The sequence below is a fragment of the Salmo trutta genome, chromosome 22 (assembly GCF_901001165.1).
Source record: "Salmo trutta chromosome 22, fSalTru1.1, whole genome shotgun sequence".
In the NCBI taxonomy this organism is placed as follows: domain Eukaryota; kingdom Metazoa; phylum Chordata; class Actinopteri; order Salmoniformes; family Salmonidae; genus Salmo; species Salmo trutta.
In genome coordinates, this window is record NC_042978.1 from 545,544 (window position 1) to 557,681 (window position 12,138).

Genomic DNA, 12,138 nt, shown 5'->3' on the forward strand with positions numbered 1-12,138 from the left:
AGGAAGGAAGGATCAACTAAACGCCCAGCGGACAGAGGGACCGGATTAAGACTTTGTTGTTATTGTTGTGGTGTTGAATTATTTCCTACGGGACAATATTATTACATCATGCAACAGAGGCAGAAATAAGACTTGTGAAATAGGATGTGGAATTAAGAAGCGTTGATTTACATTGTTGCTTACCTTCTCATGGTACTTAATCTCGTAATCCAGAATGATTCCATTGGGTTTTTCAGGGGGCAGCCAGGAAAGACTCATGGTGCTCGCTGTGGCCCCCATCAGGTGAACTGTAGGTACTGCAGATGGTGCTGTAAGAGAGGGGTAGAGGGAAGGAAATATGCACTTTAATTCAGTATTCTGTGTTTTCTGAGTTTTACACCCTTTGTATATCTACACAAGCCTAAGCATATTGATGCTTTGCAGGTCTTTGTGATGTGCTGTGCTTGCGATACTTAGTACGCTATGCAGCCAGCCACTCTCTCCCCCTATAGCTCTGCTGTTCCTTTTCCAGACAAGGGATCTGTGATTCTCTCTCAGCAATGAGGGAATCAATCAACAAAATGGTGGCGCTTAGTATTTGTAAGATCCAATACACTACCTGTGCGGCACACACACACGCACATGCACTGTGACGACCCTCCCACTCTGTCTGCTGTATTTTCTCTCTTTGCTCTTGTTCCTTATTAGGATGCCAGTGGGCGGAGTGGGAAGGGTCGTCAGCTAGATGGGAAACACCTGGGCTCGGGTGTGTCCCAGGATAAAGACACCTCTTCCACAGTCATTGGGAAGACTCTCTCCACGCAGACACCTTGTTGATTTTGGTTGTGTAGTTTTGTGGCTTTTTGGTTATTTGCTTTGGCACCTTTCAACACTCTGCATTATTACATTCAGGTATGCAAAACACTCACTTACACTACTGATTACACATGCCATTGTTAATTACTTAGTTACTTTATTTAATAAATATATATTTTTGTTACTCCTTGTCTCCCTTTTGTTGCGACCTCTGAGCCGGTTTGTAACAAGTGGGGGCTCGTCCAGGCTCTTGAACTTGTGTTTGGGAGAAAACGTGGAGGAATGTTAAATTGAGGTGCTTTGTTTGTTAGTTTGAGTTTGGTGCTCAGTACTGGTTGCCTTTGTTTGGTTGGTTTGTGTGCTGGGTTGGAGAGAGTACATTGGTTAGTTTCCAGGTCCTGCCTAGCCTGGAAACGCTTGTTCTACTCGCTGTTGGAACATTGGTCTGAGGTGAGTACAATCAGCTGTGTACCTCGGTGGGAGATTTGGATAGGGTAGTGAACTTACTACCTGGAGCTATAGCCTTTTTCCCCTGATAGGCTTAGCGACATGTTTCATTTTGGAATATGTTGGGCATTGTTAATGTTTGTTATTTTTGTGTGGTGTCTGTGGACTGAGCAGTTGTCTCGGGAGCACATCCATGGCTTGGTGGAATCTACCAGCGTGCTGGGGGGTTACTTCCTTGCCAGCGGGCTACAGTGCATAATTACCCACCGCAAATCTGCATGAAGACTAGGGTTGAGTTATTGTAGGTTTTGGGGAAGCTCCATATCTCATCTCTTTTCTGTGGTGCCAGTGTGATTGTTATTTCTCTTATTGTGGTCTGGTGTGCTCAGAGGGGTTGAGTGAGAATTTTTTTTTTTCTCTCTCTCTCACTATGACGTCTAATGTAGACGAGTTCATTCGCTTTCCATCAGAGGAACTGTTAGACTTATGTACTAAAGAACAGCTGTTGAAGGTTGCTGAACACTACAAGGTTGAAATTAGTGATAAACGTCTAAAAAAATTCTATTAGGTTAATATTGAAGGCCAATCTGATGGAGAGTGGTATTCTTGACGTTACCACTGGGGCAGCCTCTGCTGAGGACTCGCCATCTCCCCGATATGTTACAATTACCGCTCCATCGGTTAGTCCTAGTAGTCTTCTTTTTGAACAGCAGAAAGAGCTGCTTCTGTTACAGCTAGAGCACGATCGTGAGAAGCTAGAGCATGATCGTGTAAAATATGAGAAGGAATTGGAATTTAAACAGGATATGGAGCGTGCTGATCGGTTGAAATATGAGAAGGAATTGGAATTTAAACAGGATATGAAGCGTGCTGATCGGTTGAAATATGAAAAGGAATTGGAATTGGAGAGTGCTAAAATCAAGCTGCAACAAGAGCGACTAGAGTTGGTTAGGGAAGGAAAGCTCTCAGGAGAGAGTTTGCTCTGGGAAGGTGACGCAGATTTACTTAGGAATCGTTCCTCTTTTGGTCGTGCCCCGGACACATTTGACATTGTTGGGAATTTACGGTTGTTGCCTCAGTTTAATGAAAGGGACCCTGAGACATTCTTTTCGTTGTTTGAGCGTGTTGCTGACGCTAGAAGTTGGCCTGATTCTGACCGCACTTTAATGTTGCAGTGTGTGCTGACTGGTAAAGCGCAGGAAGCATATTCAGCTCTTAGTGTAGCCGACAGTGTCAGTTATGATAAGGTTAAAACGGCGGTGTTACAGATTTACGAATTGGTTCCTGAGGCTTACCGCCAACGATTTAGAACTTTAGAAAGGGATGATAAGCAGACTCATGTTGAGTTTGCGCGAAAATTATCTTCACAGTTTAATCGCTGGTGTTCCGCCTCTGCGGTTATGACTTTTCAAGGGCTGTGTGATCTGATTATGCTAGAGCAATTTAAGGACACAATCCCTGATCATATAGCGACGTATATTAACGAACAAAAAGTAAAGACTGTCGCTGAAGCTGCGGTTTTGGCAGACGAATATGTTTTGACTCACAAAAGTGTTTTTGTAGAACCCCGTACTTGGAGTGAGTGGGGGCGTTCGGATAGATTTGGGCCTCGCTCACAGAGATACTCTGGTTCACGGGCAGAGTTTTATTCAACTAGGGTTGAGCCTGACTCCCGTGGTAAAACTGACTTTGGTCAAGAGTGTCACTACTGTCAAGGCTCAGGTCATTGGAAAAACGAATGTCCGGTTCTCAGGTCTAGGGGTAAATTCAGTACGTGTGATAACGTTAAATCTAGGCCTACGGCGTTAGCTGCGTCTGTTCCACATCAGTTTACTCCTGAAACATTGTCTCAGGCCCAGGGCCATGTGAAAGTTCATATTGACCCAGGCTATTTACCTTTCGTTACGGAGGGTTTTGTGTCTATGTTAGGAAGTAAGAACCTAGTGCCAGTGAAGATCCTACGAGACACAGGTGCCTCGGAATCGTTTGTGTTGGAATCTGTGTTACCCTTCTCGGCTGAGACTGATTCTGGGAATAGTGTTCTAATTAGGGGAATAGGTTTGAACAATCTGTCAGTTCCATTGCATAAACTGATATTGGATTGTGGACTGGTGAAAGGTGAGGTTGTTGTGGGGGTGCGTCCTTCGTTGCCTATTGAGGGTATCGACGTTATCCTTGGGAATAACTTGGCTGGTGAGTGTGTGGCCTGTCGTGTTTCCATCTCTAGTGGTTTCCACTAAACCGTCAATTGTAGGGATTCCTGATGAGAGTGCGCAGAGGTTCCCAGCGGTGTTCTCTGCGGGTGCAGTGACGCGGTCTATGAGCCAGGGTGACCTGGTCCCTGCTCCGGTAAATGAGAATACCACAAAGAAGTCTTTCACTGTTTTCCCTGTTATTCCGTTGTCTGTACTCCGCTCCGATCTAAACAATGCGCCACGGACTGACCCCACATTAGAAGAGTTGCGTGACCAAATTGTGCTGGTGGAACAGTTGGGAGATGTCGCACATGGTTATTTTCTCCAAGAGGATGTTCTGATGAGAAAGTGGGTGTCTACAGAGGATGGTAAACCTGTTCGTTTGGCTGATAACGTTACTTCCCTTGGTTCTTTTAATGCTAGGTCTGGGCATGAGGAAAAAAATTTTCCTGGTCCCGATGATTGCATACTGCAGGGTAGATTGAAAAATTCTGAGACACTGGATATTTTGGATGGCCCTTTTACTCAGCTACCTGTTGATGGGCGGAAAGAGCTGGTTGGTCTGATTCGGAAAATTCCAGGTTTGTTTTCTGTGACACCTACACGTACAAACTTGATAGAGCATGATATGGACATTGGAGATGCTGACTCCATTCGTCAGCGGTTCTATAGAGTCTCTGTAGAGAAACTGCGTTGTCTGGATGCTGAGGTCAGGTACATGCTGGAGAGTAAGATAGAGCCTTCTTTCTCCAGTTGGGCTTCTCCCTGTATCTTGGTCAGTAAACCGGATGGAACGGGCCACCTTAATGTAAACGGAGTCACTAAGCCGGATTAATTTCCTCTTCCTCAGATGGAGGACTGCGTTGATCAAGTCGGCGCAGCTAAGGTTGTGAGCAAATTTGACCTGTTATTGTGCTATTGGCAGGTGCCACTGACGAGTAGGGCACATGACATTTTTGCCTTTATTACACCATCTGGTCTGTACTCGTATTTGGTTATGAGTTTAGTGACTAGGAATTGTTGGAGTGACTATGAATCGTTGGGAAATGACAACCGTTGAGTTGTGACTGAACCATTGGGAGATGTTGTTTGCGTTTGTAGCTGATGTGGTCTCTTGTGCGCCCTGTTCCTGAGTGTTATGTGACTGACCAGTGTTTGGTGTTGTCATGTTCTGTCGTTCCCGTCTGTTCCCTCCTGGTCTCGTTTTCTTCTTTCCTCTTAAAAGTTGCTTCCTGTGTAAAGGTTGCTGAGGTCTGGGGAGGAGGTTGGTTGGGGCAGGTGGAACTGTGAACACTTAACCCCTTGTCAATTTGGGAGGCAGAGGCTGGTACGTTGTTCCGGGGTCCTTGTTGGTCCCCGGTTTTATGGGGGGGGGTGTGACGACCCTCCCACTCTGTCTGCTGTATTTTCTCTCTTTGCTCTTGTTCCTTATTAGGATGCCAGTGGGCGGAGTGGGAAGGGTCGTCAGCTAGATGGGAAACACCTGGGCTCGGGTGTGTCCCAGGATAAAGACACCTCTTCCACAGTCATTGGGAAGACTCTCTCCACGCAGACACCTTGTTGATTTTGGTTGTGTAGTTTTGTGGCTTTTTGGTTATTTGCTTTGGCACCTTTCAACACTCTGCATTATTACATTCAGGTATGCAAAACACTCACTTACACTACTGATTACACATGCCATTGTTAATTACTTAGTTACTTTATTTAATAAATATATATTTTTGTTACTCCTTGTCTCCACGTTGTCTCCCTTTTGTTGCGAACTCTGAGCCGGTTCGTAACATGCACACACATACATGACCTCACCCACATCAGGTTCATTTCTCAACCCATTCGTTATTTGTGACCTGTGTATGACTACACACACAGCAGTCTCTCTCTCTCTCTCCCTTTCTCTCCAGGCATGTCCAGGCATGTTTTGTTTCTGAGTCACTCCCATGTACTCAACCCTGATCCATCCTCACCTCCCTAGTTCCTACCCTATCATTCACTTTTATTTAACATCCAGTGTCCTTTCAGTCCTTCTTTAGTACGCTCAAAAATGTTCCCCCTCTTTCTTAATGATTCTTTTCCCCAGTTTCATCTGTCTCTTTTTTACTCCTAGTATTCTCCTCTTCACCCCCCTCCCCCCCTTCTCCCTCTCTCCGCCAATACTCTTTGTTAAACGGTTTCTAATCCCCAAGTCCGGTACTTTGAACCTTTGTTTCTCTGCCTTGTCATTGTCACCACCACCACCATAGACCTCCCTCTCTCTCTCACACCCTCCCCTCTTTCTCTCTTTATTCTCTAACCCAAAGCTCCATCACCACGTAGTAGCCTACCACCAGCCACCCATTCCTCCTGAAAATCTCAAACCTCTCCCTATAGACAATACTCCCTGGGCAAACTCCCCAGGTCATTGGGAGCCTCCTCCTGGCCGAGACACTGGGGAGTAACCAGTAACCATGGCGGGCCTCACACGGCTTATCGCCTCTATTTATTTTTGGTCTTAAAAGTTGAATGCGGAGAGTGGCGGGGAATCTAAGTATAATCTGATCGGGGTGGTGTCTCTCCTTCCCCCCTGCTGCTCCCCCCTGACCTACACTCCTCCTGGGGGGTGCATAGTGTGGGACGGGGGTCCCTGTTACCATGGGCGCTTGACTTTGTGTGAAAGTGGGGGTGCAAAAGCTTGGAGGGGAGAGGGTGGCAGGAGGGGATCAGTATATTTTTTGAATACTTTTTCCTGCAATTCTATACTGTTTCTTAACATGAGGAATACATATTATTTGTTTTTTTCCACAATAAATTATATTGAAAAAGCGTTTTAATGACTAGTTTACTAATCTACCTACTTCCCTAAAAAGTACACCTCCAATAATTCATTGACTGGTCTGAAACCCTCCCAACCATGTGACTCATAAACATCCTGCTCCTTCCCCACCCACAGTGATTGATTGACAAGCCAAACTGTTAAGAATGTGGCCAGGATAACGCATGACAATGAGAAAATGAAATCAAAAATGGGAGGAATAATATTGTTTTACCCAATGTTGTAATTGGTAGGTTAAGAAAAAGCATTGTTAAATTGTTAAGTTTTCATTTTCTTGTCACAAATAACGTGATCACAATAATGTCACAAAAAATGTGATCTTTGATTTATCTTTTAAATGTAAAAAATGTATTTTCTCAACATGGTAATTATCTGGTAGGGCATTGAACAAGAACTATCAACTTGAAAATGCAAATTGGAGTACATACCAAAAAAATGGAGTTACTCATATACAGCCTGCATATGTTATTGTGTAGTCCTAATTTGACTAATAGAAACAAAGAAAATCTCTACATACATAATCTAATCACATATTTGGTTCTTATAACCACATATCCTACACAAATCCTACTGTAGCCTACCTGGAGAGTCTTTCATTTTTAGATGAGAGAAAATAAGAGGGTTTTACATTTGAACAAATCTGTAGCCTGCAGTTATAAGACTAGGCTACTATCAATAATTTTCAAATTGTCATTCTGTTTAATAGTGGCCATTTCAACAACATACCACAGTGAGTAGGCTACATATTTGACAACAAATTGTGAAGAAACATAATAATCATAAAAAGTATGAGAAATAACAGAAGTGTTCTCTCAGCAAGCATAATAATGTTCCAATTGTCCTCAGACCTGAACTTTTTTTGGCAGCATTGTTTGAAGCGCTGTCACCATGAAAATGTTTAACTCTTAGAGACCCCTTCCCGCTCGGATCCCATTAGCGGGATCGATTTGACAACAGTCAGTGAAATAGCAGAGCGCCAAATTCAAAACAATAAAAATCTCATAATTAGAATTTCTCACACATACAAGTATTGTACACCCTTTTAAAGATAAGATTCTCATTAATCCAACCACAGTGTCCGATTTCAAAAAGGCTTTACGGCGAAAGCAAAACATTAGATTATGTTAGGACAGCACCTAAACAAGAAAAGCCAAACAGCCATTTTCCAAGCAAGGAGAGGCGTCACAAAAACTAGAAATACAGCTAAAATGAATCACTAACCTTTGATGATCTTCATCAGATGGCACTCATAGGACTTCATGTTACACAATACATGTATGTTTTGTTCGATAAAGTTCATATTTATATCCAAAAATCTCAGTTTACATTGGGGCATTATGTTCAGTAATGTTCTTGCCTCCAAAACCGCCGGTGATTTTGCAGAGAGCCACATCAATTTACAGAAATACTCATCATAAGTGTTGATGAAAATACAAGTGTTATGCATGGGACTTTAGATAAACTTCTCCTTAATATAACCGCTGTGTCAGATTTCAAAAAAGCTTCACGGCGAAAGCACACGTTTGCTATAATCTGAGTACGGAGCACAGACAACAACAACAAGCCAAACAGAAACCCGCCATCTTGGAGTCAACAAAACTCAGAAATAGTGTTATAAATATTCACTTACATTACATTACATTTAAGTCATTTAGCAGACGCTCTTATCCAGAGCGACTTACAAATCGGTGCATTCACCTTATGATATCCAGTGGAACAACCACTTTACAATAGTGCATCTAAATCTTTTTTTTGGGGGGGGGGTTAGAAGGATTACTTTATCCTATCCCAGGTATTCCTTAAAGAGGTGGGGTTTCAGGTGTCTCCGGAAGGTGGTGATTGACTCCGCTGTCCTGGCGTCGTGAGGGAGCTTGTTCCACCATTGGGGTGCCAGAGCAGCGAACAGTTTTGACTGGGCTGAGCGGGAACTGTGCTTCCTCAGAGGTAGGGAGGCGAGCAGGCCAGAGGTGGATGAACGCAGTGCCCTTGTTTGGGTGTAGGGCCTGATCAGAGCCTGACGGTACGGAGGTGCCGTTCCCCTCACAGCTCCGTAGGCAAGCACCATGGACTTGTAGCGGATGCGAGCTTCAACTGGAAGCCAGTGGAGAGAGCGGAGGAGCAGGGTGACGTGAGAGAACTTGGGAAGGTTGAACACCAGACGGGCTGCGGCGTTCTGGATGAGTTGTAGGGGTTTAACAGGCAGGGAGCCCAGCCAACAGCGAGTTGCAGTAATCCCGACGGGAGATGACAAGTGCCTGGACTAGGACCTGCGCCGCTTCCTGTGTGAGGCAGGGTCGTACTCTGCGAATGTTGTAGAGCATGAACCTACAGGATCGGGTCACCGCCTTGATGTTAGTGGAGAACGACAGGGTGTTGTCCAGGGTCACGCCAAGGTTCTTAGCACTCTGGGAGGAGGACACAAGGGAGTTGTCAACCGTGATGGTGAGATCATGGAACGGGCAGTCCTTCCCCGGGAGGAAGAGCAGCTCCGTCTTGCCGAGGTTCAGCTTGAGGTGGTGAGCCGTCATCCACACTGATATGTCTGCCAGACATGCAGAGATGCGATTCGCCACCTGGTTATCAGAAGGGGGAAAGGAGAAGATTAATTGTGTGTTGTCTGCGTAGCAATGATAGGAGAGACCATGTGAGGATATGACCGAGCCAAGTGACTTGGTGTATAGTGAGAATAGGAGAGGGCCTAGAACAGAGCCTTGGGGGACACTTTGATGATCTTCATCAGAATGCACTCCCAGGAATCCCAGTTCAACAATAAATGTTCGTTTTGTTCAATAAACTTAATCTTTATGTCCAAATACCTACATTTTTGTTCGCGTGTTAGGTTCACTATTCCAGACGCGTGCTTGCTAACTCCAGACGAAAAGTCCAAAAAGTTATACTACAGTTTGTAGAATCATGTCAAACGATGTATAGAATCAATCTTTAGGATGTTTTTAACATAAATCTTCAATAAAATTCCAACCGGACGATTCCTTTCTCTTTAGGAATGAAGATGAAGTCAGCTCGCTCCCAAGGCTGAGCGTGTGACTGAACTCATGCCTTATTCTGGGACACCTGGTTCCATGAGCTCTTGTTTGCTCCCTACTCACAATAAAAGCCTGAAACAACGTTCTAAAGACTGTTGACATCTAGTGGAAGTCTTAGGAAGTGCAACATGACCCCGTTAACACTACAAATTGGATAGGGATTCACTTGAAAAACTACAAGCCTCAGATTTCCCACTTCCTGGTTGGATTTTTCTCAGGGTTTTGCCTGCCATATGAGTTCTGTTATACTCACAGAGATCATTCAAACAGTTTTAGAAAATTCAGAGTGTTTTTCTATCCAAATCTACTAATAATATGCATATCCGACCTTCTGAGCCTGAGTAGCAGGCAGTTTACTCTGGGCACGTTTTTCATCCGGACGTGAAAATACTGCCCCCTATCCCAAAGAGGTGAGCAACTGAAGGCAATACACAACTCATAAGAAATGGGCTATGTGGCATCGATATGAGTCAGAAACATTTAGTGTAGTGTCAGAATTGACTACAAAGTGTAAATAGGAAAATGTTGGTCATAAAGTCAGTCTCGTCCAAAACTGAATTTTGTAAGTGAGTTAGTTACGACGTATTTGAGGGTTTTGGTATGGATTACTTACATGCCCACTTTTGCCAATTACACCAATTTCCCAGAGACAACAAATTGTGGCCCGCCCCCAGCTGCCATGGGGAGTTTTGGACAATGTTGTCAAGTTTGCATCTGGGTGCAACACATGCACATTACATTTTTGCTTGGCAAATAGGAGTGAAAATGGGCTTCCATAAAGTTGGTGCCAACTTCCAATGCATTTCAACAATATTGCCAGATGGCCAGGAATGGAGATGGCCAGGTATGGAATCTGTTCATTATTATATTGGTACTAGCTAGCTATCTACTTTTCATTATACAACATTATTTGATAATGCTAGCAAGCCAGGCTAGCTATGATACCACAGTTGAAAGGGGAATGATACTGTAGCTAAGTAAATATATCACGCTAATGATGTGGCTCAGTTGGTAGAGCATGGTGTGCGCAGTGCCAGGGTTGTGGGTTCAATTCCCATGGGGGGCCAGTACAAAAAAATATAAAAGTATGTATTCACTACTGTAAGTTGCTCTGGATAAGAGTGTCTGCTAAATGACTAAAATGTAATGTGTAATGTGATGTAGCATGTCAGAGGAAGATGAGCAAATCTCATGTTAGCTAGCTACCTTGCTATCAACAGATAATTGTAGGACATTTGCATTTAGTGTCAATACAGGGCAGGCATTGGATACTAGCTAATCATACGATGTAGCCAACTTGCTTTCAAACTTTCTTTCAATAAGGGTTGGCAGACACTAGCTAGCCAACTCATTTCAACTCGGACAGATATTGATAACTAACCCGGATTTGCAAGTTAGCTAGCTAGCTAGCATTCGGGGGTGTCTGCCACAACATGCCTGTTCTCATAAAAGTTTAAAATGTATTTTCTAGGGCAAAAATAAGTGAAGGATGGTACTTGTGGCTTTGGCTCTGGCAGAAAATAGCAAAACGTGTCAGCAAGCATTCAGCAACGTACACAGCTGGTTGCATAGAAACGGCATCAGCGTCACCGGCCTGAATCTATTCTGTACTTACAGTCCCTCTATTAGCATATAAATTACTTCCAAACTAGAGAAAGTAATTTTTCTCACTATATGTTTATTGAGTGTTGATATTTTATTTCATTCACAGGCTACAACCTGGTGGATTTGTTGTTCAGCAGCATCGTGGGAAACCTCCTGCCATATCAGGAGCTGTTACAGAAGTCTGAGGCAGTGGCCAGACACCAGTCCCAGTTCAGAGTAATGGAGGACACCTGGAATTCACCTAACCACCATTGATAATGTAATCAATGCTGTGTGTATATGTGTGTCTTGTATGTTGTAAGAAGGTGACCCTTTCCACTGTGCCAATGGATTACTCCTGGGCCAGAGTGAGAAATGACAACCATGCTAGCACGTGTCCCTTGTGAATCAGGATCTCTGATTGGCTATGTTCAACCGTGTATCTAATGTTGTCTTCCATGACTGTATGGTGACAGTCTTTCTCTCCCTCCCTCTGTGATATAGGAGCTGGGTCAGATATAGGAGCCAAAGTCAGGCTCCTTCATGATCAGTATCTGTGATGAGAGGGTCCTGGAGCTAATCTGCGCTGCCATGCCCATCAGGCGTTGGCAAACACCACATAAGGGACAAAAGGTGACTACTTATAAGACAGTACATGACAAGTGTTTAGTAATATCACCCTTTCAATATGTGTCACTCATCAAGGACCAAAGAGATGCTTTTGAAATAGAGTTCTCTGACTGAAAGACTGGTTGATACTGATGTCTGAATTGGGAGAGACCTTGCACTCAGCATTAAAACGATACAAGACACATCTATTACTTTTTATTATTTTTTTTGTTATTATTTAATCGAATGTTTCTATCAATAGTGGGGACCCCTGTGTATTCTTCAAACGTCAGGGAACTCCTGTCTTATACGGGACACCACACAGGAAGGTATAATATTTGCACCTTGTTATATTAGCAGAACACCGCTTCTACAGTACTATCTGAAGTATGGTTTATTCTACATGGAACTGTTACACTTAAAAGTTATTAAAACACGTTTATTTAGAATAGCTACATAACTTCAGCAATTGCACTCTTCTCATATTACTCTGTAGGCTACTGACTGATGCAAAGCTTCTTCCTGGTCAGTAGCCTTCAGAGTGGTATGAGAAGAGTGCCACCCTCCTCCATATCACATCTGCCTGTAGTTATTGAACTCTGCCTGCTGGCCCATGGGTTGAGGCAAACTCAGTCATATCCAGGATGGAGTGTCA

General features: G+C 43.8%; 1 protein-coding gene across 10 annotated transcripts in view; it reads right to left on the reverse strand.

Annotated features, from left to right (window-relative positions):
- The window catches only part of LOC115157920 (ephrin type-B receptor 3), a 117,104-nt gene that overhangs the window by 37,541 nt on the left and 67,425 nt on the right, over nucleotides 1–12,138 (reverse strand). For all 10 annotated transcript variants that reach the window (XM_029706256.1, XM_029706258.1, XM_029706262.1 and 7 more), the window contains one exon: nucleotides 184–308. In XM_029706256.1, coding sequence (XP_029562116.1) covers nucleotides 184–308 — 125 coding nt within the window. The remainder of the gene's footprint in view (nucleotides 1–183; nucleotides 309–12,138) is intronic.